The 24,845-nt window shown below is 39.0% G+C and overlaps 1 protein-coding gene across 2 annotated transcripts in view; it reads left to right on the forward strand.

Moving 5' to 3' along the window:
* The first annotated feature begins 3,436 nt into the window (after positions 1-3,436).
* The window catches only part of LOC126335555 (uncharacterized), a 71,413-nt gene continuing 50,004 nt past the window's right edge, over positions 3,437-24,845 (forward strand). For both annotated transcript variants that reach the window (XM_049998958.1, XM_049998959.1), the window contains exon 1: positions 3,437-4,161. In XM_049998958.1, the coding sequence (XP_049854915.1) occupies positions 3,923-4,161 (239 nt within the window). In that variant the 5' untranslated portion in view covers positions 3,437-3,922. The remainder of the gene's footprint in view (positions 4,162-24,845) is intronic.

A 24,845-nucleotide genomic window follows, 5' to 3' on the forward strand; every position in this document is an offset into this window, starting at 1 on the left:
TTCCACCTTTCTGCCTTCCCTTCTTTGCTTAGAACTGGGCTGCCATCTGAGCTCTTGATATTCATACACGTGGTTCTCTTCTCTCCAAAGGTCTCTTTAATTTTCCTGTAGGCAGTATCTATCTTACCCCTAGTGAGATAAGCTTCTACATCCTTACATTTGTCCTCTAGCCATCCCTGTTTAGCCACTTTGCACTTCCTGTCGATCGCATTTTTGAGACGTTTGTATTCCTTTTTGCCTGCTTCATTTACTGCATTTTTATATTTTCTCCTTTCATCAATTAAATTCAATATTTCTTCTGTTACCCAAGGATTTCTAGCAGCCCTCGTCTTTGTACCTACTTTATCCTCTGCTGCCTTCACTACTACATCCCTCAGAGCTACCCATTCTTCTTCTACTGTACTTCTTTCCCCTATTCCAGTCAATTGTTCCCTTATGCTCTCTCGGAAACTCTGTACAACCTCTGGTTCTTTCAGTTTATCCAGGTCCCATCTCCTTAATTTCCCGCATTTTTGCAGTTTCTTCAGTTTTAATCTACAGGTCATAACCAATAGATTGTGGTCAGAGTCCACATCTGCCCCTGGAAATGTCTTACAACTTAAAACCTGGTTCCTAAATCTCTGTCTTACCATTATATAATCTATCTGATACCTTTAACATATTCATGTTCAAATGCATTATGAATGTATTTTCATTTCAACTTCGTTCAATTTTTATACCCCCATCTCTGCATACTAGTTTCCCTTACAAACAATGATCTTACCAATAGCATTGCACATTTTGCTGAATGTAGCCTATCCTAGTCTGTTTAGATGCAGCCCATCTTGTTCTAAACATTTATCACCGATAAATTTATTCGAATCCACGAAAACTACACCAAGTCTGTTGGACTGTTCTCTGGCGCGTTTGTTTATCCTCTCTATGTATTTATCACTTATCGATCTTCTGTAAAGGGTACTACTTGTATTCAACTTTGAGGCTGGGTACACGTTTTTCGCCATCCGGATTAGATTTCGTGCTTCGTTTACGATCTCTTCTTTGCTGCTGTTTCGCAGTGCGTTCGCCCCCACGTGGATGAAACCACCTTTATAGTTTTCACTACGAACGCATTTTGTTTCGTTTTCTGCTTGCTCTTGATGTGATTATTCAATCGATGTACACTTATTAATTTTTGTGTTCAGTACTGCAATGTTTTGTATTTATGAACGCCAGTTATTAAGAAGCCATTTCTGGTGCTTTGTTTGTCACTGTCTTGATGATTTCTTCCTTTGCTTTTAGTACGATACTGCCAGCCACTGATATTTATTTCTTGGTTCGACATATTTTGTATTTCTTTCTACGCGATCTTCGTCATTATTATAACTTTTTTCGGTTTGCATAGCGCTTTTAACACTTTATATATGACTGGTTTTGGGACCGATGACCCTGTAGTTTGGTCCCTTTCTGTCCAAACCAAGGTACCAACCAACGGTTTTTTTTTTCTTTTTTCTTCATTTTCCGTCACTGATTCACTGTTTCCACGAATCCATAAAGGTTTTTCATTTAAGAGTTTCTCGTTTTCTTACCTTAAGATTACTATTTCTATTCTGAAAGTCGTTGTGTCACTATTCAGCAACGTGATAATTTCGTCTTTGGAATTTATCGTGTTGAGAAAATCTTCACGTTCATTACTAACACAGTTACGACCACAGTCTACCTTAACAGTCGCGACACTCTCTGCTGTGAAAGTTGTTGCCGTTTGACAGATGGAGCGACACTAGCGCTCCAAGCGGCATGTAAGGTGAACGTCAGACGCGTCGTTTGTTTGCATCCATTTCCTACGTAATTTCCGAATTATTCGAGTTATTTTCTTGCCTCCAAGAGTTTGTATAGTATCAGACGGCATATATGTTTCTAAAAATGATTCTAAAATAAGCGCAAGTATGGACAAAAACCATGAATAGAGTGGCAAGCTACAACACATTCGTGAAGAAACACTTGTGACATTGGACAGAATTGCAGCTTACCATGTTGATATTAAAACAATATAAACACACAGATCCACATGTAAGAAGCACAGACATGTACCTCTACATGCAAAAGCGATCGACAGCTCGTTTATGGTTCTGTAGGCCTACTGTTTTTGTCATTGTCGCCTGTCGCCACAAGTACGACCTTCATCTTTATATTATTCTAAGTGGGACAAGCAACTGTCAGATAGTGGGAGAAATATACTGAAAACATTATAATGAGCTGATTACATTACATTTCACGAAAAACCAAATATTTGAATAATTTTCAAACAACCTGTCTGTAGGCATTTTCCTTGTCCCATAATAGTTTCACTCGAAGTCTAGGGATCTGCACATGCTGACACTTCATACGCTTTTGTAAGACACGAACAGCTGCACTTAATCTAACCACCTCATCGTCAAAGCAGGTTTGTGTTGATGATTCACACGAATCTGGCACTGATACATTTAGAGTTGAACTGTCTGCTTGTGTATCATATGACTGTTTTACAGCTTTAATTGACTGTCGAATCTTTGGGGCAGTTTTCTGTTCATCGTCAGCTGAGGTGGGTTATTTGCAATGTCAAACTGTGTGGGTACTGCATTCCACACGAGTTTGTTATTGTCTGCGTTCATGAACTGGTTTTGTTCGAAATGTAGCGAACAAAACCTAATATTTTTATATAGGTAAACTGGGTCTTTCTTCGTAAGATCTTCTCGTTTGCTATTAACTAGCCATTTTCTGCTCCTAAAACGAAACAGTCATCATTTACACACATGCAGTTTGCAAGTGAATCCTGATGATACAGTTTAGTAACATGATGGTATTTACCTCTGAGGATCCTTAGGAAACCTAAAAAAGACAGCTGTGGTGTCTTCTTCCTGTTGCTACTGCAATTTATTGCACTACAAACACTACCGATGGTAAAAACCATTGTATAAATCAAAATAAACAATCACTATTCGCTTTCACGATCGCGCCGAACTCACAGTTCAACCAACCGGGCGCCTGGAGCGCTGCTGGCGCTGAAGGCAACGAAATCGAGGCGAAGCGTTGCGACTGTTGTGTTAGACTGTGGTTACGACATGACCATCTAAGATCGACATTTACGAACTTGAGATACACATCCGCACACTTTTCGTGTAACCAGAAGTTACATTTTACACACAGGATGCCTTTACTCACACGTTTTTTGCATTCTTTATACGTTGAGTTGTTATGAAACTGTTTTTAGCTGAGACTGAATTGTCGCTGCACTGTTCTACCGGCCTAGTTTCACATTGAGTCCTAAAAAAATCGCCCTAATTAAAAAATTTAAATCATGTTTAATATGTTGCTAGAAGTATGTACAAGGCGAAATTAAAGTTTTAATTTTTTCTAACGCAACATACACTTACTAGCCCGCCTTCTTACAACGCCAAAGATCTTAAGCGAAAACTTCGCCAAAGTACTTAATCAACACCTGTAGAGTGTAGACATGAGCGAGAGATGTCATGTTTGTTATGGCCGTTTGTTGTTAGCGGGTTGTTTGAGTTTTTGTGTATAGCAACATTGAATTCATTAGGCGTGGTATTTCAGTTGGTTTTTGTGTGTCACTCAGTAGACGACGTAATTTGTTATACGCAGTGCTATAACTGCTTTGTAAAGCTACGTATATGGGGGCCAGGCTTGTTCAGGACAATTATTGCCGGGAAAGGACGATGATAAGAACTTATACACTGCCCGTGCGATATGTTTGTGTGACCGGTTTATAAATAGAAAAACTACTTACATCCATCTGGAAACAAATATTATTCGATTAATGAGAATTTACTTAACGTGCAGGCAGCTACCGTTCTTCTGATTTGCGGTTATTGTTTCCTGATTGAATTATTTGACATCTTGTCTGAATTTAAAAAGGGTTATACTAGCTTTATCTGTATAGATCAGAATGCCACCTCAACGCAAATTAACGCCGCCTGCACTGGAGGAGCTGTGCATGAGTTTAATTTTAAGTCACCTAGAACAAGAAATAAACCTTGTTCAGCATATTCGAACATATCAGACAACCTCTTTAATTTTACGCAGGCGGGGCATTGAGGCAGAAGCCTTACAAGCGGAACTTGCTGCACAGTTTGATTCCTTGCCACCACTGATGGGTGAAATTGTGCGTCAGAGTATCACAAACAGGTTAGTTCTCATATACAAGTAGTGTATGTAACATATGCTTTCGGAACAAAATAATGTATTGACTGTTATCAATAACAGTACTACCATTACTGACGTTAAGTAGAAAAATAAAATTACGCATTATTGTGACCATGCCATTAACTTGCAAGCCCACAATTTAGTTTGGTACGCTAATATGACCATCATCAGTGCTAAATTACCTATTAAGAGAGAAGTTCGTTTTTGCTAGGTCACAGTTTTGGATAACTTATGTGTTCAGACTGTGCATAGTAAAACTATCCACAGGAGTCAATTGATAAAACATGAGCTAAAAGGCAGCCTAGCCCTGCGGTGAGTGAAAGACTGCATTCTATCTGAAGTCATGGCAGACCCCTTTTTTGGTTTGAGTGCCATAGAGTTTACTTTACTTTTTTTATTCCATTGGTGTTCTTTTTATGTTTTTGGCAGCAAATGAAAGCAATCATTTTTCTCTGTATGTAGTTCTCATTGTTTTCACTGTGTTTTTAGCATCTTTCCATACTCTTGAGTTGGCAAATCTTTGTTGTCCCCTGATTGTTATATATTAATTCACCCTTTCTTTACAATTGTGAGGTCAGAAATGTTCATGATACCTTTATCTTCCTCACAACCAAAACGAACCTTAACCATGTGCCACTTATAAACTGCTCAAAAAAAGTTGTGCAGCACCTGCATTTCCATGAATAGCCTATGTGCAAACTTTTATTTAAGGGAAGTTGTGAATTAGGAAATAAGTCTTACAAGACATACAAAGCAAAATAACAACAAAAATAAAGGAACTTTGTTTCAAAGTGCATTTCTTTGCACTACATTGAAATCAAAACAAAGTGGTCAAGGCAACACCGCTCAAGCTTAACCCAGTCTGCTGTGGTGCTATTCATGAGCTTTTCTGGGATGTGAAAAGGGTTATTGTTATGACAAGTTGCAACTGGTCCCCAGCATTTTCAACCAGGTTCATGGTATCAAATACCACAGGCCATTCGGTTCTGTTTTTGTGTCTCCTGGAAGGAGGTGTCCACAAGTTGAGCTCAGTATGTTTGTGCATTATTGTCTTGACAGACAAACTCATCAGCAGAATGTTGACTGTGGACCTGGACAAGATGTTGAAGGATCTTCTGATACTGTGCTGTCCCAAAATTATCCTCGGCAGCAATGGAGCATCCAACACTGCTCGAAAACGTGACTGATCCACTCTTTCCATTTCTCTTGAATAATTCATGCAAAGTGTATAACCACAACTTGTCATTACAGTATTCAAACTGATAATGTAGCTTTTTCTGTTTCACGGAAAGGTTTTTTTTTTTTTTTTCCCCACATTTTCTTCATGATAGGCCTCATTCATAAAATATAAGCCATCACTGGTGGAAATGTGATACGTAATAAATTACTCCAGGCTGTTATTCTGTGGTCTGATTTATCTTACCATGGTATAATAGCCTGGAATATTTTAATAAGTGCAATCTTAAATAATCCCCCATCCAGAAATCCAAATTGAGGTACTTAAGCGTTCTCGCTTCCCGCGCCCAGGTTCCCAGGTTCGATTCTCTGCGGGGTCAGGGATTTTCTCTGCCTCATGATGACTGGGTGTTGTGTGATGTCCTTAGGTTAGTTGGGTTTAAGTAGTTCTAATTTCTAGGGGACTGATGACCACAGATGTTAAGTCCCATAGTGCTCAGAGCCATTTTTTTTAGGTACTTATTTTTAAAATTAAGAAAGACACATATATTTCGATGAATTTGTTCCAGTAAATCTATAACTGCAGATTATGAAATACAATGGACTAGCCCTCAATTCCTGTAGCTATTGCACTATACGCAACAGTTTTCAATGATAAATAATACTGATTAGTCTACAGAGGCTTAAAGTGGATTTAACATTAGTGCAGTGATTTTTTTTTTACAGAGCGATGTGGCGCAGTGGTTAGCACACTGGACTCACATTCGGGAGGGTGATGGTTCAATCCCGCGTCTGGCCATCCTGATTTAGGTTTTCCGTGATTTCCCTAAATCATTCCAGGCAAATGGTTCCTCTGAAAGGGCACGGCCGACTTCCTTCCCCATCCTTTCCTAATCCGATAGACCGATGACCTCGTTGTTTGGTCTCTTCCCCCAAACAACCCAACCCCTACATGATTTTTTGAGATTATTTTGGAGAATTTTAGGAAATTTCTTTCCTGTGTCAATGTATAATCCTAACCTATAGCTACCCTGCCTACAAAATGTCTTCTTCACTTTCATCTGCTTGCAGCATAATTAGCAACATATTTTGCTTAACTGCTGTCAGAACATTATCGTCAAATTCGGAAAGAGTCATAGTTTCAAGAAGTAAGTAGCAGAGGTGGTTCAGAGATTATGTCATAGCAGCTTTGCTGTTTTCCAGATCAATATTCTGATAATGTATCAGCTACATTTGTGACTAGAAAATCATGAAAAGTTGCATTTGATGACAGAATACAGATCTTTACATAAATTATGACAAGTAAATACACCCCCAAAGGAAATACATGTTCTTGAAGAGTTCATGTTCTTGTGATATAATTGGAATTGGTGTTGAATGCAAAAAGTGCACCTGTTATTCATCTGGCATGACATAGAGCTCTTGGAATATGAAATGATATCGTAGTGTTTGGATTGTGACCAATGAACTCCAAAAGTTCTTTGTCAGCATTATTCCATTGTTTTGACAAGGAATGATGATGCTCCAGAAATCCAAGAATGGTAGAGTTAGTTAGTTAGTTATATTACTTGTTCCATGGATCATGAACACGATTCTTTCGTAATGATGTGGAATGTGTCAAAGTACAAAAGATTCATTTATCCCAAATAATCTTTGTTAGTCTTATATACGGTACAATTGTTAATACTTACTGTATTTCTTTAGCCTATGTCTAAAAATTCATCTATGGAGTAGAAGGAGTTGTCATGCAGAAATTCCCTTAACTTACTTTTGAATGCCGATTGGTTGTCTGTCAGACTTTTGATATTGTTTGGCAAGTGACCAAAAATCTTTGTGGCAGTATAATTCACCCCCTTTTGTGCCAATGTCAAATTCAATGAACGGTAGTGAAGATCACCCTGTCTCCTGGTATTGTAGCTGTGGACTGTGCTATTAATTCTGAAGTGATCTGGGTTACTAACAACAAATTTCATTAGGCTGTATATATATTGTGAAGCTACTGGCAATATCCCTAATTCTTTAAATAATTGTCTACAAGATGATCTTGGATGAGCCCCAGACATTATTCTGATAACACGTTTTTGTGCAATAAATACCTTCTTTCTTAGTGATGAATTGCCCCAAAAGATGATTCCGTAAGAAAGCAACGAATGAAAATATGCATGGTAAGCTAACTTACTGATGTGCTTGTCTCCAAAATTTGCAATGACACTAATAGCATAGGTAGCTGAGCTCAATCGTTTCAGTAGATTGTCAATGTGTGTTGTCTTCCAGTTTAAATTCTGATCAATACAGACACCCAGAAATTTTGAACAATCTGCTTTAGCTAAAGATTTTCCCCCACACTCTATATTTATTTCCGGTGTTATGCCTTTCCCTGTACTGAACTGTATGTACAGTGTTTTTTCAAAGTTCAATGAAAGTCCATTTGCGGAAAACCACCTAATAACTCTTTGAAAAACATTATTTGGACGTTACCAGAGACTTCATTGCTACCAGCATGTAAAATTTCTTGTCAGTTTCATTCAGGTTTCTCAGAGTCTTTTGAAAAGTCGAGACAGCCCCTCCAAAGTGTGATTGACACCAAGACACAACATATCACCATTAAAAAATTGTTCAAGATTTACATAACCATTATTTAATCGACCTGTGTTGTTTGCTGTTGTTTCTGAATTCTGTCAGTTATTCCCCACTTTTCTACTATGTGGTAAAGAGCTAAGGTTTCACTTCTCCAGAACATATTGGAACTATAGTTGCTATCAGTATATGCTCATTGCCTTGAAAACTTACAATCATTGCCAGTGTATCAACCTTTCCAACACCTTTGAATGCTGCAACCAGCTTCCCATATCTGTGCAACACTACTTCTTGGCAGACATTAAGGTTAAGTTTGAATCATACTTCCTTTTCTCTCTCTCTCTCACTCCCCCCCCCCCCCTTCCCCTCCCGCCTCCCTCCCTACCCCCGTACCTCCTCCTTCCCTCCCTCTCCCCCCCCCCTCTTCACTGTTATTTATTTAATATTTTTTATATGAACATACATAATAGGCTCCCAGATATCTACATCTACATGACTACTCTGCAATTCACATTTAAGTGCTTGGCAGAGGGTTCATCAAACCACAATCATACTATCTCTACTATTCCACTCCCGAACAGCGAGCGGGAAAAACAAACACCTAAACCTTTCTGTTCGAGCTCTGATTTCTCTTATTTTATTTTGATGATCATTCCTACCTATGTAGGTTGGGCTCAACAAAATATTTTCGCATTCGGAAGAGAAAGTTGGTGACTGAAATTTCGTAAAAAGGTCTCGCCGCGACGAAAAACGTCTATGCTGTAATGACTTCCATCCCAACTCGTGTATCATATCTGCCACACTCTCTCCCCTATAACGTGATAATACAAAACGAGCTGCCCTTCTTTGCACCCTTTCGATGTTCTCCGTCAATCCCACCTGGTAAGGATCCCACACCGCGCAGCAATATTCTAACAGAAGACGAACGAGTGTAGTGTAAGCTGTCTCTTTAGTGGACTTGTTGCATCTTCTAAGTGTCCTGCCAATGAAACGCAACCTTTGGCTCGCCTTCCCGACAATATTATCTATGTGGTCCTTCCAACTGAAGTTGTTCGTAATTTTAACACCCAGGTACTTAGTTGAATTGACAGCCTTGAGAATTGTACTATTTATCGAGTAATCAAATTCCAACGGATTTCTTTTGGAACTCATGTGGATCATCTCACACTTTTCGTTATTTAGCGTCAACTGCCACCTGACACACCATACAGCAATCTTTTCTAAATCGCTTTGCAACTGATACTGGTCTTCGGATGACCTTACTAGACGGTAAATTACAGCATCATCTGCGAACAGTCTAAGAGAACTGCTCAGATTGTCACCCAGGTCATTTATATAGATCAGGAACAGTAGAGGTCCCAGTACGCTTCCCTGGGGAAGATATGTGAGAATAGAATCCAGTACATGGTCCTCAATGCAGAGTACTCATCAGGGACAAGGATATTGTCAGGAGTGCCCTGGGGAAATATGATAGGACAGCTCTTACACTCTAAATACATAAATTAACTGATGGACAGGGTGAGCTGCAATCTGTGGCTGTTTGCTGGTGATACAGTCATATATGGGAAGGTATCATCACTGACGTACGGGAAGATGTCATCATTGAATGACTATAAGGGTATACAAGATGATTTGGGCAAAATTTCTAGTTGATGTGATGCATAGCAGCTTGGTCTAAATGTAGAAAAGAGTAATTTAATGCAGATGAATAAGAAAAGCAGTCCTATAATGTTCTAATACGGCATTAATAGTGTACTACTTGACATAGTCATGTCAATTAAATATCTAAGCATAACATTACAAAGCGATATGAAGTGGATGGTTTAGGTGTTCGTTTTTCCCGCTCGCTGTTCGGGAGTGGAATAGTAGAGATAGTATGATTGTGGTTCGATGAACCCTCTGCCAAGCACTTAAATGTGAATTGCAGAGTAGTCATGTAGATGTAGATGTACATCTATATCGATACAGTACTTCGTAGTCAAGTGTACAGCACATTGTGGAGGATACCATGTACTACTGCTAGTCATTTCCTTTTCTATTCCACTCGTGAATAGAATAAGAGAAAAATGACTCTATAGGTCTCCATATGAGCCCTAATTTCTTGTATCTTATCTTCATGGTCCTTGTGTGCTGTAGGCAGCAGAATCATTCTGCAGTCAGTGTCAGATGCCGGTTCTCTAAATTTTTTGAATAGTGTTTCTCAAAAAGAATGTCTCCTTCCCTCCAGCAATTACAGTTGTGTTCCCAAAGCATCTCATTAATACTTTCATATTTTTCGAACCTACCAGTAACAAATCTAGCAGCACATCTCTGAATTGCTTTAATGTCTTCCCATAATCCAACCTGATGCGGCTCCCAAACACTCAAACAGTTCTCAACAACAGATCGCACTAATGTCAAATATGCAGTTTCCTTTCGAGATGAACCACACTTGCCCCACTCCTCCCACCGGAAGTTCGAGTCCTCCCTCGGGCATGGGTGTGTGTGTTGTTCTTAGCATATGTTAGTTTAAGTAGGTCTAGTGTGTATGTCTAGGGACCGATGACCTATGCAGTTTGGTCCCTTAGGAATTCACACACATTTGAACATTTTTGAACACTTGCCCCAAATTCTCCCAGTAAGCTGAAGGTGACCATTCACCATCCCTGCTTTAATTCTTAAATGCTCGTTTTGGTTTGCAACATTATTTTTAAATATTTAACTGATGTGACTGTTTCCTGCAGCACTCTGCTAATGCACCATCCATACATTATGGATTTGTTTTTTCTACTCATCTGCATTTAGAGCTAGTTGACAAATTCATGACACAACAAGAAATTTTGTCTAAGTCGTCTTGTATCCTCCTACAGTCACTCAACTGTGACACCTTGGTGTACACCTCAGCATCATCAGCAGACAACTGCAGGTTGCTGCCCACCCTGTCCACCAGATCATTTATCTATGTAATGAATAACAGTGGTCCTATCCCACTTCCCTGAGGCACTCCATACAATATCCTTGTCTTTGATGAACACTCAGCATCAAATTCTATAATTTAAGAAGTTTTTGAGCGACTCACATATCTTTGAAGCTATTCCATATGTTCATGCCTTCTTTAACAGCCTGCAATGGGGCAACATATCAAAAGCGTTCTGTCAATCTAGAAATATGGAATCTGCCTGTTGCCCTTTATCCATTGTTTGCAGCATATCTTGTGAAAAAAGGACAAGCTGAGTTTCACAGAAGCAGTTCTTTCTAAAACCATGCTGATTTGTGCACATAAGCTTCTCAATCTCAAGAAAATTTATTATATTTGAATTGAGAATATGTTCAAGGATTGTGCTCCAAACTGATGTTAGGGATATTGGTATGTAAATTAGCAGGTCTGTTCTTTTGCCCTCCTTATACGCAGGAATCATGTATGCTTTTTTTTCCATTTACTTGGGACTTTGCACTGGGTGAGAGAATCATGATAAATAGTAGCTGAGGGACCATTGCCATAGAGTAATCTTTGATAAACTGTATTGGGATAACATCTGAACCTGGTGACTTATTTGTTTTCAACTCCTTTGGTTGTTTCTCTATGCCAGAGGTGCTTACTACTATGTCATCGATACAGGGGTCTGTTCAAATGTCAAAGGGTGATGTGTTTGTACAGTTCACCTGCATGAGTGATTTCTTGAATGTGAAATTTACAACTTCGGCTTCAGTTTTGCTGTCTTCAGCTGTCATATCAGACTGGTCAGCAAGTGACTGGATGGAAGCCTTAGACCCACATGACTATTTCACGTAGGACCAGAATTTTTTGGGGTTCTCTGCCGGATCTTTTGCTGAGGTAAGACAGCAGTTGTAAGTTTCATGCATAAATTGTTTCACAAGCGCATGAATCTCTATTAACCTTTGCTTGTCATCAGTTACCCTCTCTCTTTTGAACCGAGAGTTCAGCAGCCTTTACTTCCTCAGCATTTTCTTGTTATTGAACCATGGTGGGTCTTTTCTGTCCTTAATCCACTTACTAGGCACATAATTCTCCAGATGGCAATTTACAATCTGTTTAAGCTTTGCACGTAATTCCTCTTTGTCCAATTTACTAGAACTAGCTAATGTCAATTCACTAAGTCAGGTGCTAGCAACTGCTTATCTGTGCTTTCTAGCAGAAACACTCATCTAGTCTTCTTAACTAATTTATGAACTTTTGTAACCATAGTTACTATAATGACATCATGATAACTAATCCCCAATTCTATAATGACATTGATAAGCTCCAGCCTATATGTAGCTGCAGAGTCGAAGATATTTCTATTGCATTTGGGTTGCCGAACTAGCCATCAAGACAGTTTTCAGAAAACGAGTTCAAAATTACTTTGCGCATCTGTCTATCTGTGTCCACTGCAAAGAATACTTAGACTTCCCAGTCTGTACTTGGGAGGTTAAAGTCACTTCCAGCTTGTAATGCATGATTTGGGTATTTACGCTCTACTGACCATAGACATTGTTTGAATGACTCTAGAACTGTCACAGCAGAATCACGCGACCAGTAAAAACATCCAATAATTCACTTGGTTCCACCTACACCTATTATATGCGACCAGATAACTTCACTTTCACTCTCAACTTTGACCTCAGTTGACACAATATTTTTGTCAAAAGCAATTAACACTCCCACTCATATGCCCTCTAATATATCTTTCTTATACAGCTTCCATGAGTCTTTAAATATCTTCGGATTTCAGCCAGGTGTCGGTCCTGAGAATAATTTGAGCATGAGGAATTTCCTGGAGGGCAGTAAATTCTGGAACTTAGCTATGAATACTCCGACAATTTAGTGATAAAAATTTGACAATTGACTTACCTCTACTCTGAACTGCCACATGGCTTAAAAAGCCTCACCCAACCAATAATGCAGGTCTAGAAATCTGCAGCCAAGACCAGTACAGAGTTGACAAATCCTTTGGTTGAGACCCTGCATTTGGCTCCAAACCAGAGGACTCCGATCAACTCTAGGAATACTGCTGCAAATTGCGAGGTCTGTGTGCACTCCACACGTGAGGCCAGCAGTCTTCACCACTTCCGCGAGTCACCTGTATGAACTGAGGGTGGCATCAGAACCCATGCAACAGGCATCATTGGTTCTGACACGGAACTTGCAGCTGCACCCTCCATGCTTTATAGTCGCAGGCAAGGCCATCTCCACATCTCAGATGAGGCCCTGCCTGGCAGTCATACTGAGTGCACATTGGCTTTCTTTCCAGCCCTGAACACTATCTGCCTAAGAGATTCCATAACACATGCAACGTTGGAGTTGCCAACAACTAGTAAACCCCTCCACTCAAGTGTATGCTTGTACCCTGCTGAAGGAGTGGCCAATTGTCCTCTCACAGGATGAATGGGCGAGGCCAGGCGAGCAATCTCCACATTGACCCACCACCTTAAGCCACACAAATGCATTACTACCCGCCACTCACTCTGCTGTGAGGGCAGATCCATTGTGTCGAGTACCCTAGGAGATGCCTCAGTAGCAGAGCCCATAGACAAAACAAGCAACACCTGTTACCTGTGGCATCCCATGTGATGTACCAGATTCTCCACTATTGTTACACCATAAGGCAGCAGCCAGAAGGTGACTGACGGTAGCCAAAAGCACATTCGACTGTTCACGAGCTGCGGCCAGTTCCTCCTGCATCCGCACACAGCATGCACACGTACTACCCATCCTTGCAAAACTAACTGAAAAAGTAAACTATAAAAGCAGGCAAAATCCTAGATGTGCAACTTGCTACCTCCTGATGCGTCACAAATGGCCACTGATGCCTCAGTGAGCTATGTAGCTGGCTGAAAACTATGCTACAGACTGCCTGAATTTACACTCACAAAATGAGAGTCTACACCTCTTAAATGAACACACATGTGAAATTTCAGAAATATACTACAAGAAAAAGATAAACACTTAATTGTCCGCTCTGTAGGTGTGTATCAGCTGAGAGCTTGGTCCTCATTGCCTGGCTTACTAAATGCACAGTTGCTTGTGTTCAGAACAAAACAAAGCAAAAGTAATGCCCTCAGTAAATCAAAGTTCACATTTCAGAAGAGTTGTTCTACTAAGTATGCCATTTACACATTCAGTCTCCAAATTTTACAAGCATTAAATAATGAAACAGCACCAATTGGTGTTTTCTGTGATCTTTCTGAGGCATTTGATTGTGTGAATCACAATGTCTCCTTAATAAGTGGAGATTTAACGGGACTGATGGTGTAGCCAACCAATGGATAATGTCATATCTAATCAAAAGAATGTAGAAAGCTGGACTTAGTAATTCAACCAATGTAATTCGGACAGATTCTTGTGACTGGGGAGAAATCATATATGGAGCTTCCAAGGATCAGTCTTAGGTCCGCTGTTGTACCTCGTGTATATATACCGGTAAAAGATCTTCCATCTAATATACAACAACCCCAATAAGTTATTTTTGCAGATTATGCTAGTATTGTAATCAATCCAAGCATACATACAGCAACAGAAGAAATGCTAAATGTTGTTCTTGAAGGTATCATTGACTGGTTTTCTGCTAATGCCTCACCCAACTACTATATGAATGATAGCATAACACATGGTAAAGAAATAATAAACATGATAGAAAACTGAAAATTTTGGGTGTCTATATTGATGAAAATTTAAACTTGAAAACGCTTAATTTGGAACTCCTAAAACAACTTAGTTCAGCTATGTTTGCATTTAGAATCTTTGCAAATCATGAGGAGATAGAAACCAGTGACATATTTTGTAAATTTTCATTCAGTCAGTAATGTCATATGGAATAATGTTCTGGAGTAATTCATCTTTTAAGAAAAAAGTGTTCATTGCTCAAAAATGTGCTATAAGAAAAATATGTGTTACTAACAATCATGTTGTACACATCATTTTAAGGAGTTTGAGGGATTTGGACTACTGCCTCACAGTATATTTATTTCCTGGTGAAGCTCATTGTAAATAATCCACTGTAGTTCAGAAATAACAATGGGGAAGCATAATTACAATACTAGAAGAAAAAATTACATTCTAGCACAAAAAGGGAAGCACAATGCTGCACCTAAGTTTTGAGAGGCTAACTTACTCATTGATATAAAATGTCTGATAGGTAGCAAAGTAAAATTTGAAAGCAAACTGAGAAAGTTTTTTATTAACACCTTATATTATAAACGATTGCAGTCTTTCTCAGCATATTGCACTGATGAATTCTTCTCAAGTTATAAGGTGATGGGTGCGAAACTCATCAAAACATTTGCGACAAGACGACGACGCCACTCGGCTGGTAACCCGAGAAAAATTCATCACCTTATATTTTTATATTTTAATATGTAATAGGCAGTGGGTAGAAATTACTAACTCGTATCCGTATACCTATAAAAAAATGCATATGGTCAGCATGTAGCCATACATACAAAATAATTTGCAGTGCAATTATAAAATAGCTCATCACACATCATTACAGTTTATCATGTAAATGATCCATTGAATGTAAACCTTAACTTTCTCCTCATCATACAGTCTTAGTAACATTACCTCCACGGTCTGTCCATCTAGTTTGCTTATGTATTTAATTTTTCTTTATTTGCCCAAGGATTGTCTCACAGTGATACAGGATCTGTCAAGGTAATACAGTCCAAATCAGCAGGCCAAAATATACAACACGGCATACATAAAATGCTTTATGAGGATACAACCGGTCGTCTATGGGGATAGGACAAGTGAACAGCCATGGCCATGATTGGGAACCATCGTGGCATTTGTCTTAGCAGTCTAGGAAAACTGAAATCAGGTTGACCGAACATGGCAATGCCATCCTCCCGAATAGGAGGTCAGTGTCTTAACAGCTGCGCTGCCTCACTCGGTAAACCCCTATTGTGTAATTTTCCTTGGTTTACACAAAATTTGCTCAGATAAAAGTGTAAAACATAGTTTGGCTTTTCATTGCTACACACACTGAGATCACATAGTGATGACTCTGGAAATGTTTTTGGTCACTGTTTCTGTTTACTTGCAGTGTAAAATGTATCTTCTCTACCACACACACTGAGACACCCACTAATGACTCCTGGACTGTGAAGATAGTGCTCTGCCCCTTCCATCAACTCCAGACTCATTTCTCTTCATATTCAACTATATGCCACAGTCCACTTGAAAAACTAAGCTAACAGACATTACTAACATGTATTTTGCGTCTTGACAGATAATTTTCTTGTAAGAGCACTAAATCGTGTTGAAATGCCACAAGGTGCTGTAGTTTTCCTCTTTCGTTACTGTCCATTAGTCTGAGACCTCTAAGTAATCTCGAATTGTGTAATACGCATTACTTACGAAAAACATTTTACCTGCTTTTTTAAGCACATGTATTTTAGTAATCATTTGCACTTCCATTGGCAGTTTATTATACTATTTTATCTCATAATGCCAGCCAGAGTGGCCGTGCGGTTCTAAGCACTACAGTCTGGAGCCTAGCAACCGCTACGGTCGCAGGTTCGAATCCTGCCTCAGGCATCGATGTTTGTGATGTCCTTAGGTTAGTTAGGTTTAAGTAGTTCTAAGTTCTAGGCGACTGATGATCTCAAAAGTTAGGTCACATAGTGCTCAGAGCCATTTGGACCATTTATCTCATAATGTAAAATGATGTTTTGAGGTTTTTGTCTGGGTAAATATAACTTCAAACTAGTTCTTGTTCCATGGGTGTGTATAGAACAGGTAATGCAGCTTTTAGTAATATTTTCCCTGAAATACACCACAGATTGGTAGATGAACTCAATTGGTGCAATAAGGATACCCAATTTTCTACATAGCTCTTTACCATAAGCCCGAGTACTACTTTCAGTTATTATTCTTATGCCTCCTTTCTGTAATTTAAAAATAGTGTCCATTTTTTGTGCCTTCAATCCCCAGAAAAGAATCTCACAGCAAAGAACTGAGTATATGTTGGTGTAGTATTTCATCACAAGGCAGTGGTTTTTACAGACTAATGCTAACACCCTAAGAGCATAACATAATGATGACATTCTTTTTGCCAGCATCTTGGTCTGTTCATTCCATGTTAGCTGACAATCAATGTTGATACCTAAAAACTTTTTGTGCTGTAAAATGTTTAGAGTTACCATGTAAATGATTTGCTTTCCCTCTTTGTGCTGCAGTACATTCTGTTTGTTGTCTTTATGTTCAACATTAATTTATTCCATATTGTCCAATATTGTAAACATCCGTGAGGATTTACTTTCTCTAATAGGAGTCTTGCAAGGGCTGATATTGTACTTCTCCCAGATCTGAAGCGTTATGACTCTTAGATTGTAGGGTGAATGTTTAAAGTTGGTTGGTTTAAAAGTCATTTGGCTATAATGATTTCATAGGAAACATAATCAACAAGCGAGATCAACAACCATTCTAGTAATTTGTGCGCTGAGCTTCTGGAAGAAATTGATGCCTTTCCATAGGTGTGAGAAGACAACATGAAGTCCCTTTGCACTGACACCACAAATCATTTGAAACAATAATTGAAAGACTGTCCAAGAAGAGTAACTTTATTTTTGCTTACAAAATAAGTACACCAAGAATATTACATACATCATAAAATAAATTTATGTAATTATAATCATAAAAATCTAATAAGTTTGTCTAAAAATATTAATGAAAAATGCTATAGCATGACACCGCTCAGCAATTGAAATTTTTTCTTAAAGGTAAAGGGTTTTTCTGCTGCATTTTTGTTTGGGCTCTGATTTCAGATAAAATATTTAGAATGTTCAGACACATATAGTTTTGACAAAAATTTAGCTCTTTAATTATTATAATAACACTTGTTTGAAAATGTGCAATGGAACCTGCCACAAACATATGTTTAACTTCATAGTCTGTAATACAGCTACTTACATATTTTGATGATATTGTAATGTTGAGGGCTTTTTTTGTGTATCATTTTTCATGTACACTTCAGCAATAAGTGACGAACTGACTGGTGTCTGCGTTTGCACATTTCATGCCTTCAAGAGTTAGTATCATTCCACATCAAACCACATAATAATTCAAGGATTTGTAACCCCCTATTTCAGATTTCCACAAAACTTTGCACTTTTGCTTATCCTCATAACATAGGAACTATTGCAAAATCTTTTTGGTCTCAAGAGTACTACTTTATTTTTTATCGAATTTTAAATGTAGTGATATTCTGATAACTGGGCTTCGCAAGAATGCCAATGCAAAATTATACATATCTACGTAAATGCTCGTAACTCAGGTGTTTATGAAGCTTTTGATTTGGAATTTTTCATAGGTTAAGTAAGGTATATATTTAATAGATATCCAGTTATTGAATCAGTAAAGTTACAAGGAAAATTTTTAAAAAAAAGTTAATATATGCTAATTTTAGATTTCAGAAAAATTGCGAGGATGTGGAAAATGCTTATATCACATTTCTCCAACGGCTGGGAACGTGATTTTGGTCTTAAATAATCGCCTAGATTGTAAGCTTTCTGTTAAAATAAAAATTTTAATGGGTCTTCTGCTAATTGACTCACACATCTGAAATCAAAATACTTTATGCTGTGATGGAAAAGGGTCATGTTAAGTCAGTTCATTCACATGCTGCCTCACCAACTTAGATGCAATGGTATCAAGTATACTTAAGTATAACCCATTCTAGGCAGGCAAGTTAACTTTGAGTGTGAAAATTTATTTCCTTTCATTTGACTAATTCAGTAATTTTTTAAAGATGATTTAATTGTTCAGCCTATCACCTGGTCACAGGGATAAAAAAAGTGTTCGATGACAGCAATAGCTTGTTTGAAACCTTTATAGGCATAAAAACAATGCAACAATTGCTGAAATTCATTGTTGAGAATAACTGATATGCAACAATTAGGCTCCAGAATGAGATGTTCACTCTGCAGCGGAGTGTGCGCTGATATGAAAGGTACTGGCAGAAGTAAAGCTGTGAGGACAGGTCGTGAGTCGTGCTTGGGTAGCTCAGTTGGTAGAGCACTTGCCCGCGAAAGGCAAAGATCCTGAGTTTGAGTCTCGGTCTGGCATACAGTTTTAATATGCCAGGTAGTTTCAATAATTAGTCTGGTTGGCCTCAGTTTCTCTTTGTCTTTCTGTGAGACAGGTCGTATCTGCTTGTGGTGAGACCTATCATTACACTTGTATAAAGTATGTTTTAAGTGAATTAGTGCTCAGTTCCATAAAATTTCAGGCATGCAGCCGCCTAAATTCAACTTCTTCTTCTAATATTTCTGCTGAATACCATCCAGCCATCTTCAGAGTAAGCCGAGGTGACTGACGCCCCAGTGCTTGCTCCATCCGTTTAAACCTGCAGACCGAGAAGAAGAAGTTGAATTTATGCTTCTGCACACCTGAAAATTTTTAGGAATAGTCTTTGCGCCGCAAAAATATGAAGATGCGCTTCTAGTTCTCAGTTAATTGCATTGGAAAATGTGAATTCATGCATTATTGGAAAATTACTAAAAACACCTTGTCATTTGACAACCTATACCTTAGTAAAAACTACAAAAAATAAAAGAGCTGACTGTAGACTAACAAGATTTGATATTGCTGTGATCCAATATAAGCTTTCCACAAGGTCAAGAAAGTGCGACTATCTGTGGATGTCACAAATACTAGTACTTAAAAGTTTTTAAAAGTGATAAAAGAATTTGTTGTGTTCCTTTCAAAAAACACAAACAGTTAAAAATCTTTGAGTTCAGTTTGCTTGCCTTTGTCTAAAACAATAAGTGCTAAAAAATCTGTGCAAAACCAGCCAAAAATTGTGTAGACTGCAGAGCATGTCATAAGATTTGTGAACAGAAAACTGACATCACTGATAGAATTGAAAGTGATGCATCTGACCCACAGGTGACATTTCACAAGTCAGTATTAAAAAATCAAAGTATTGAGGATGCAAATAAAACTTTACATGATTTGGGGTGCTCTTTCTTAAAACTTCACTCCATTCCAAATCACAGCAAGGCTTCACATAGCAAAAAGAAGCTAGAAAAAGTGAAACATGTTTTGTAAAGAGAAGTGTGCCGGCCATTAGATTGCAGTATTGAAGATTCTGACCATAAAGAAGAAAAAATTGATGATGAAATTGTTAAGAAAGCCAAAGATACTGATGCCATGATATTGTTAATGAAGAAAAAGTGGCTAGTGTAAGAGCACCTGAAAAAATTCAAGTTTTAACTGTAGCTCCACCCTGTTGGTCAAAAGAAAACAATGTCAGAATTCAATGTTAGTGAGTATTTGTTTTGACAAGCAATGAAAATGAAAACAGAAAAGGGTATTTTATCAATTCCTAAACCAAAAAGGGGGAAAGTTATTGCTGATGAAGTGGTAAAGTTTGTCACTGATTTCTACCCAAATGATGAATATACTCAAATGTTATTGGAGGGCAGCGTGTAAGGTAAAAATCGTAAAGGGACACCAAGAGATGAATACACTAAACAGATAAAAAAAAATAATTCAGACATCTAAACAAATGCACTACGAGAAGAAGATAGCAATGTCAGGGATCAAAATAAAACAATATGGGATATAGTGAAAGAGGAGACTGGTAGAACCAGAAAGGAACAGGAGCAAATAGCACTAAGGGTAGAAGACACATTAGTAACCGATGGGCATAGTGTGGCAAATCTATTTAACAAGTACTTTATATCCGTTACTGATAGAATGGGATTGTCAGGATCAGTAAATAATGCCCTTGAATATCTGAAACTAGCCTTTACAAATAGCTTCAGGTACATGAGTATGTCACTCACATCACCAAAAGAAATAACTTCCATAATAAAATCTTTAAAAACAAAGCATTCTAGTGGTTACGATGAAATATCAACAAAGTAAATGAAGGCATGTTCTTGTGAGTTTAGTACAATTCTAAGTTACTTGTGTAACCAATCAATTATAACTGGGACGTTTCCTGACTGGCTGAAATATGCAGATGTTAAGCCTCTATTCAAGAAAGGGGATAAAGATAAATTTTAGAAAAAGTAATCTACAGGCAGCTTCTCAACTATCTGACCACAAATAACATATTATCAAGAACACAGTTTGGATTTCTGAAGGGTTCTGATATTGAGAAAGCTATTTACACCTACAGTGAAAATGTACTTAATTCATTAAATAACAAGTTCCAAGCAGCACGTATTTTCTGTGATTTGTCAAAGGCATTCGATTGTGTAAACCACAACATTCTTTTAAATAAATTAGAATTCTATGGTGTCACAGGCAGTGCTGCAAAATGGTTCAAGTCATACCTCACTAACAGGAAACAAAGGGTGTCAGTGCAAAGAACTAGTGAATTAAGTCATCAGTCATCATCAGAATGGGAAGAAATTACATGTGGTGTCCTACAAGGATCCATCTTAGGGCCATTGCTTTTTCTTGTGTACATTAATGATCTGTCATCAGTTACACTGCCAGAAGCAGAGTTCGTTTTGTTTGCAGATGACACAAGTATTGCAATAAATAGTATGTAGAGTGTAGTTCTAGAAAGATCTGCTAATGATATTTTCATGGATATTAATAAACGGTTTAAAGCCAACTCACTGACATTAAACTTCGAAAAGACTCACTATATGCAATTCAGAACCTGTAAGAGGTTTCCACCCAGCATATGCATAAAGGAAGAAGAGCAGATAGAAGAGGTTGACAGTCTTAAATTCCTGGGATTACAACTTGATAATAAATTCAGTTGGGAGGAGCACACCACAGAACTGCAGAAACGCCTTAACAAATCTGTATTTGCAATTCGTGTGTTAGCAGACATAGGTGACATAAAAGTGAAAAAGCTTGCATACTTTGCCTACTTTCATTCCATAATGTCATGTGGTATAATATTTTGGGGTAACTCTTCAAGTCAAACAAAAGTTTTCAGATTCCAAAAGGGTGTAATACGTATTATTTGTGGAGTAAACTCACGGACGTCTTATAGAAACCTCTTCAAAGTACTGGGTATACTAACTACTGCCTCTCAGTATATTCACTCCTTAATGAAATTTGTCCTAAATAATATATCTCTTTTTCCAACAAACAGCTCAGTTCATACATACAATACCAGGAACAAAAATGATCTGCACAAGGACTTAAAAGCATTTACTTTAGTTCAAAAAGGGGTCCACTACTCAGGAACACTCATCTTCAATAATTTGCCAGCAAACATAAAAAATTTAGTTACAAATAGAGATTAGTTTAATAGGAGCCTAAAAGACTTACTAGTGGCCAACTCCTCCTACTCCATTGACGAATTTTTTAATAGAAACAAATGATGTGTTGTATTATATTTATACTATTAGTATTGTTATTTCAGCTTAAAAAAAATAAAAAAAAAAGGGTGACATGTTCCACATCCACGATGATCTCCTCAACACAGATCTATGGAACGAAAAACTAATCTAATCTAATCTAATCTAATTCAGAAGGATGTAGATTGCAGTAGGTTCTGGGAGATGAAGAACCTTGCACAACAAGCATGCTACTCTATCCTGAGTAGCATGGAGAGCTGCATCAAACCAGTCTTCGTACTGAAGACCACAAGAACAACTCAAATGTTACCAGGAGCAAAAGACAAAGTTAGCATTCAGAAGAATGTGTATATGCAAAAAAGACATCCTTTGCAACTTAAGAGAACTGTACTCTTGTTTTAAATAGGAGACTCCAAACATATACATTGGTCTTTCTAAATTTTGTTCGCTAGGACTGAAGTGGTGTATTTTAGCTGGTGCTGCCGACACTCATTCAGTGCATGTGTGTGTTATCCACCAAAATATAAGACTGTTTTTGGGTGTGGAACACATTGAAGAAACATACAAAGAAGTTATAAAATTTCTTGTATGTGAGTCTGAAAACTATGACTGCATGCTTAACACTGTAATAATTGTCCCAGTGATGACAAACTGTCGGAATTGTTAAAACAGAAATTAGCTTACAAAGATGCTGATGATGAAATTGAGTTCAGCCAGTGAATAAACACAGATCATAGGGCAGAATTGGTAAATCAGTCTGCAACTGTTAGTGAATACATAGGCTTGTTGGTAACAAAATTACAGGCACTTAAACCACACTCATTTATATCTAAGTGACAGTCAAAATCATTGAAAAACTTGAAAGAAAATCTAACCCCAGAAAAGCAATTCTGTTAGTGAACTTTGATGAAAACTGCAGTTTTGTAACTCAGAATGAAATTCAGAGTTACCACTGGACAAGAAGCAACTGTATTATCCATCCCGTGTTTGTTTATGTAGCAAATGACGAAAGTAAGTTGATAATACTGAACCACTGCTTTATAAATGATTATACGGAACATGTACGATTTGTAAATGCTGTCCAGAAACAAATGGTTAAGTGGCTGGCAGAGCATTACCGACAAGTGAAGAAAGTGCATTATTTTACTGATGAATGTGCTGCTAAATATAAGAATAGAAAAAGCTTTAAAAATTTGTGTGAGCACAAAAATTGTTTTTCTATTGATGCTGAGCATACCCCTTTTTTTCCAACTTACCGTGGTAAATCTGTGCGTGATGGTTTGGGAGGAACTATAAAATGTATATTGAGAAGTGCTTATCTTCAACTAGTGGATGATGCACAAATAACAGATGCATCTGGTGTTTACAGTTTCTGCGTAGACCGGGACAGTGTCCTAGGCAGGCCCGATCTAAACTGAATGGGCACGGCCTGTGCTGCCTGAGTTGTTGTTGTTGTCCCGCCGGCAGAGGTCACGACCGAATTGTCGCGTGTCCTCTGTTGGACGGGACTCTACTTGCAGCAACTACCGTCCGTGACGCGCCGTGCCGATGTGCGCCTTCCGCTTTCTTTCTGGTGGCTACTGCACTCCTCCTCCTTTGGTGGTTGAAGCCACTGTGATCCACTGCATCGGAAGGTGAAGCGTCGGGCTGGAGCGACGAACTTCACGTCCATCGGACGGCTGGAGTCGAGGGGATCTGCCAACCCTCGAGCCGGAACCTTCGAATATGGCTGGAAGTGACCCACACGAAGAGGCCCCCTTCGTCCCACCACCGGAGCCCGGGACAGAACGGGAGACAAGCTGTTGAATGCCAGATCCTGGTCCACCTCGGGAGGGGCAAGACCCAGTGGCAGGGACGATGGGGAAGGGACGACCACAGGAGAACCAGCCTCCTGAGAAACCGGGCCTGCGAGGGGGGCCGGCTTGCGCTGGGGCATCTCTAACGATGGCGATTTCTGGTGCTGGAGCTACTGGAGGCTGCCGAGGCTGAGAACCATTGCAGTGCGGCGGAGTCACAGCGGGAGAGGTAGTAACGTCCTCTTAGAAACCAAAACAGGTGCTGGCAATGGGGAAGCCACTGTGGTGACGACGTACCTCCTGGTCCCCCGCCTGCAAGGTATAGAGCTGTCGGCCATTTCGGTGCAGGACCACCGCTGGTATCCAACGTGGTTTGTGACCAAACCCACATGCCCAGACCGACATACCCGGTGAAAAGCCAGGTACTCCATTTTGAGAAGACTGGCGAGGACCAGGCCGGAGGAGGTGCAGCAGAGTCCGAGGTTGGCACCCGTGGAGAAGCTCTGCGGGGCTGTGTTCTCCCATTGGTGTGGTCCGGTATGCCGTCAGGAAAAATGTCAATGCCTCCTCCGCAGGAAATTCGTGCACATACTTTTTCATCTGCGTCTTAAATGTGCGCACCATGCACTCGGCTTCCCCATTTAATTGTGGATGAAAGGGGGGAGAGCAAACGTGCCGAATACCGAAGTGCCTACAAAAATCCTGGAAGGTCTGCGAAAGAAACTGAGGTCCATTGTCCGATACCAGGGTGACGGGCAGACCTTCCACAGAAAAGATTTTTGCTAGTTCCTGGATTGCAGCTTCTGAAGTGGCTGAGGAGCAACGAACCACATATGGGAATCTGAAATAAGCATCAATGACAATGAG

The sequence above is a fragment of the Schistocerca gregaria genome, chromosome 2 (genome assembly GCF_023897955.1).
Source record: "Schistocerca gregaria isolate iqSchGreg1 chromosome 2, iqSchGreg1.2, whole genome shotgun sequence".
Lineage (NCBI taxonomy): Eukaryota > Metazoa > Arthropoda > Insecta > Orthoptera > Acrididae > Schistocerca > Schistocerca gregaria.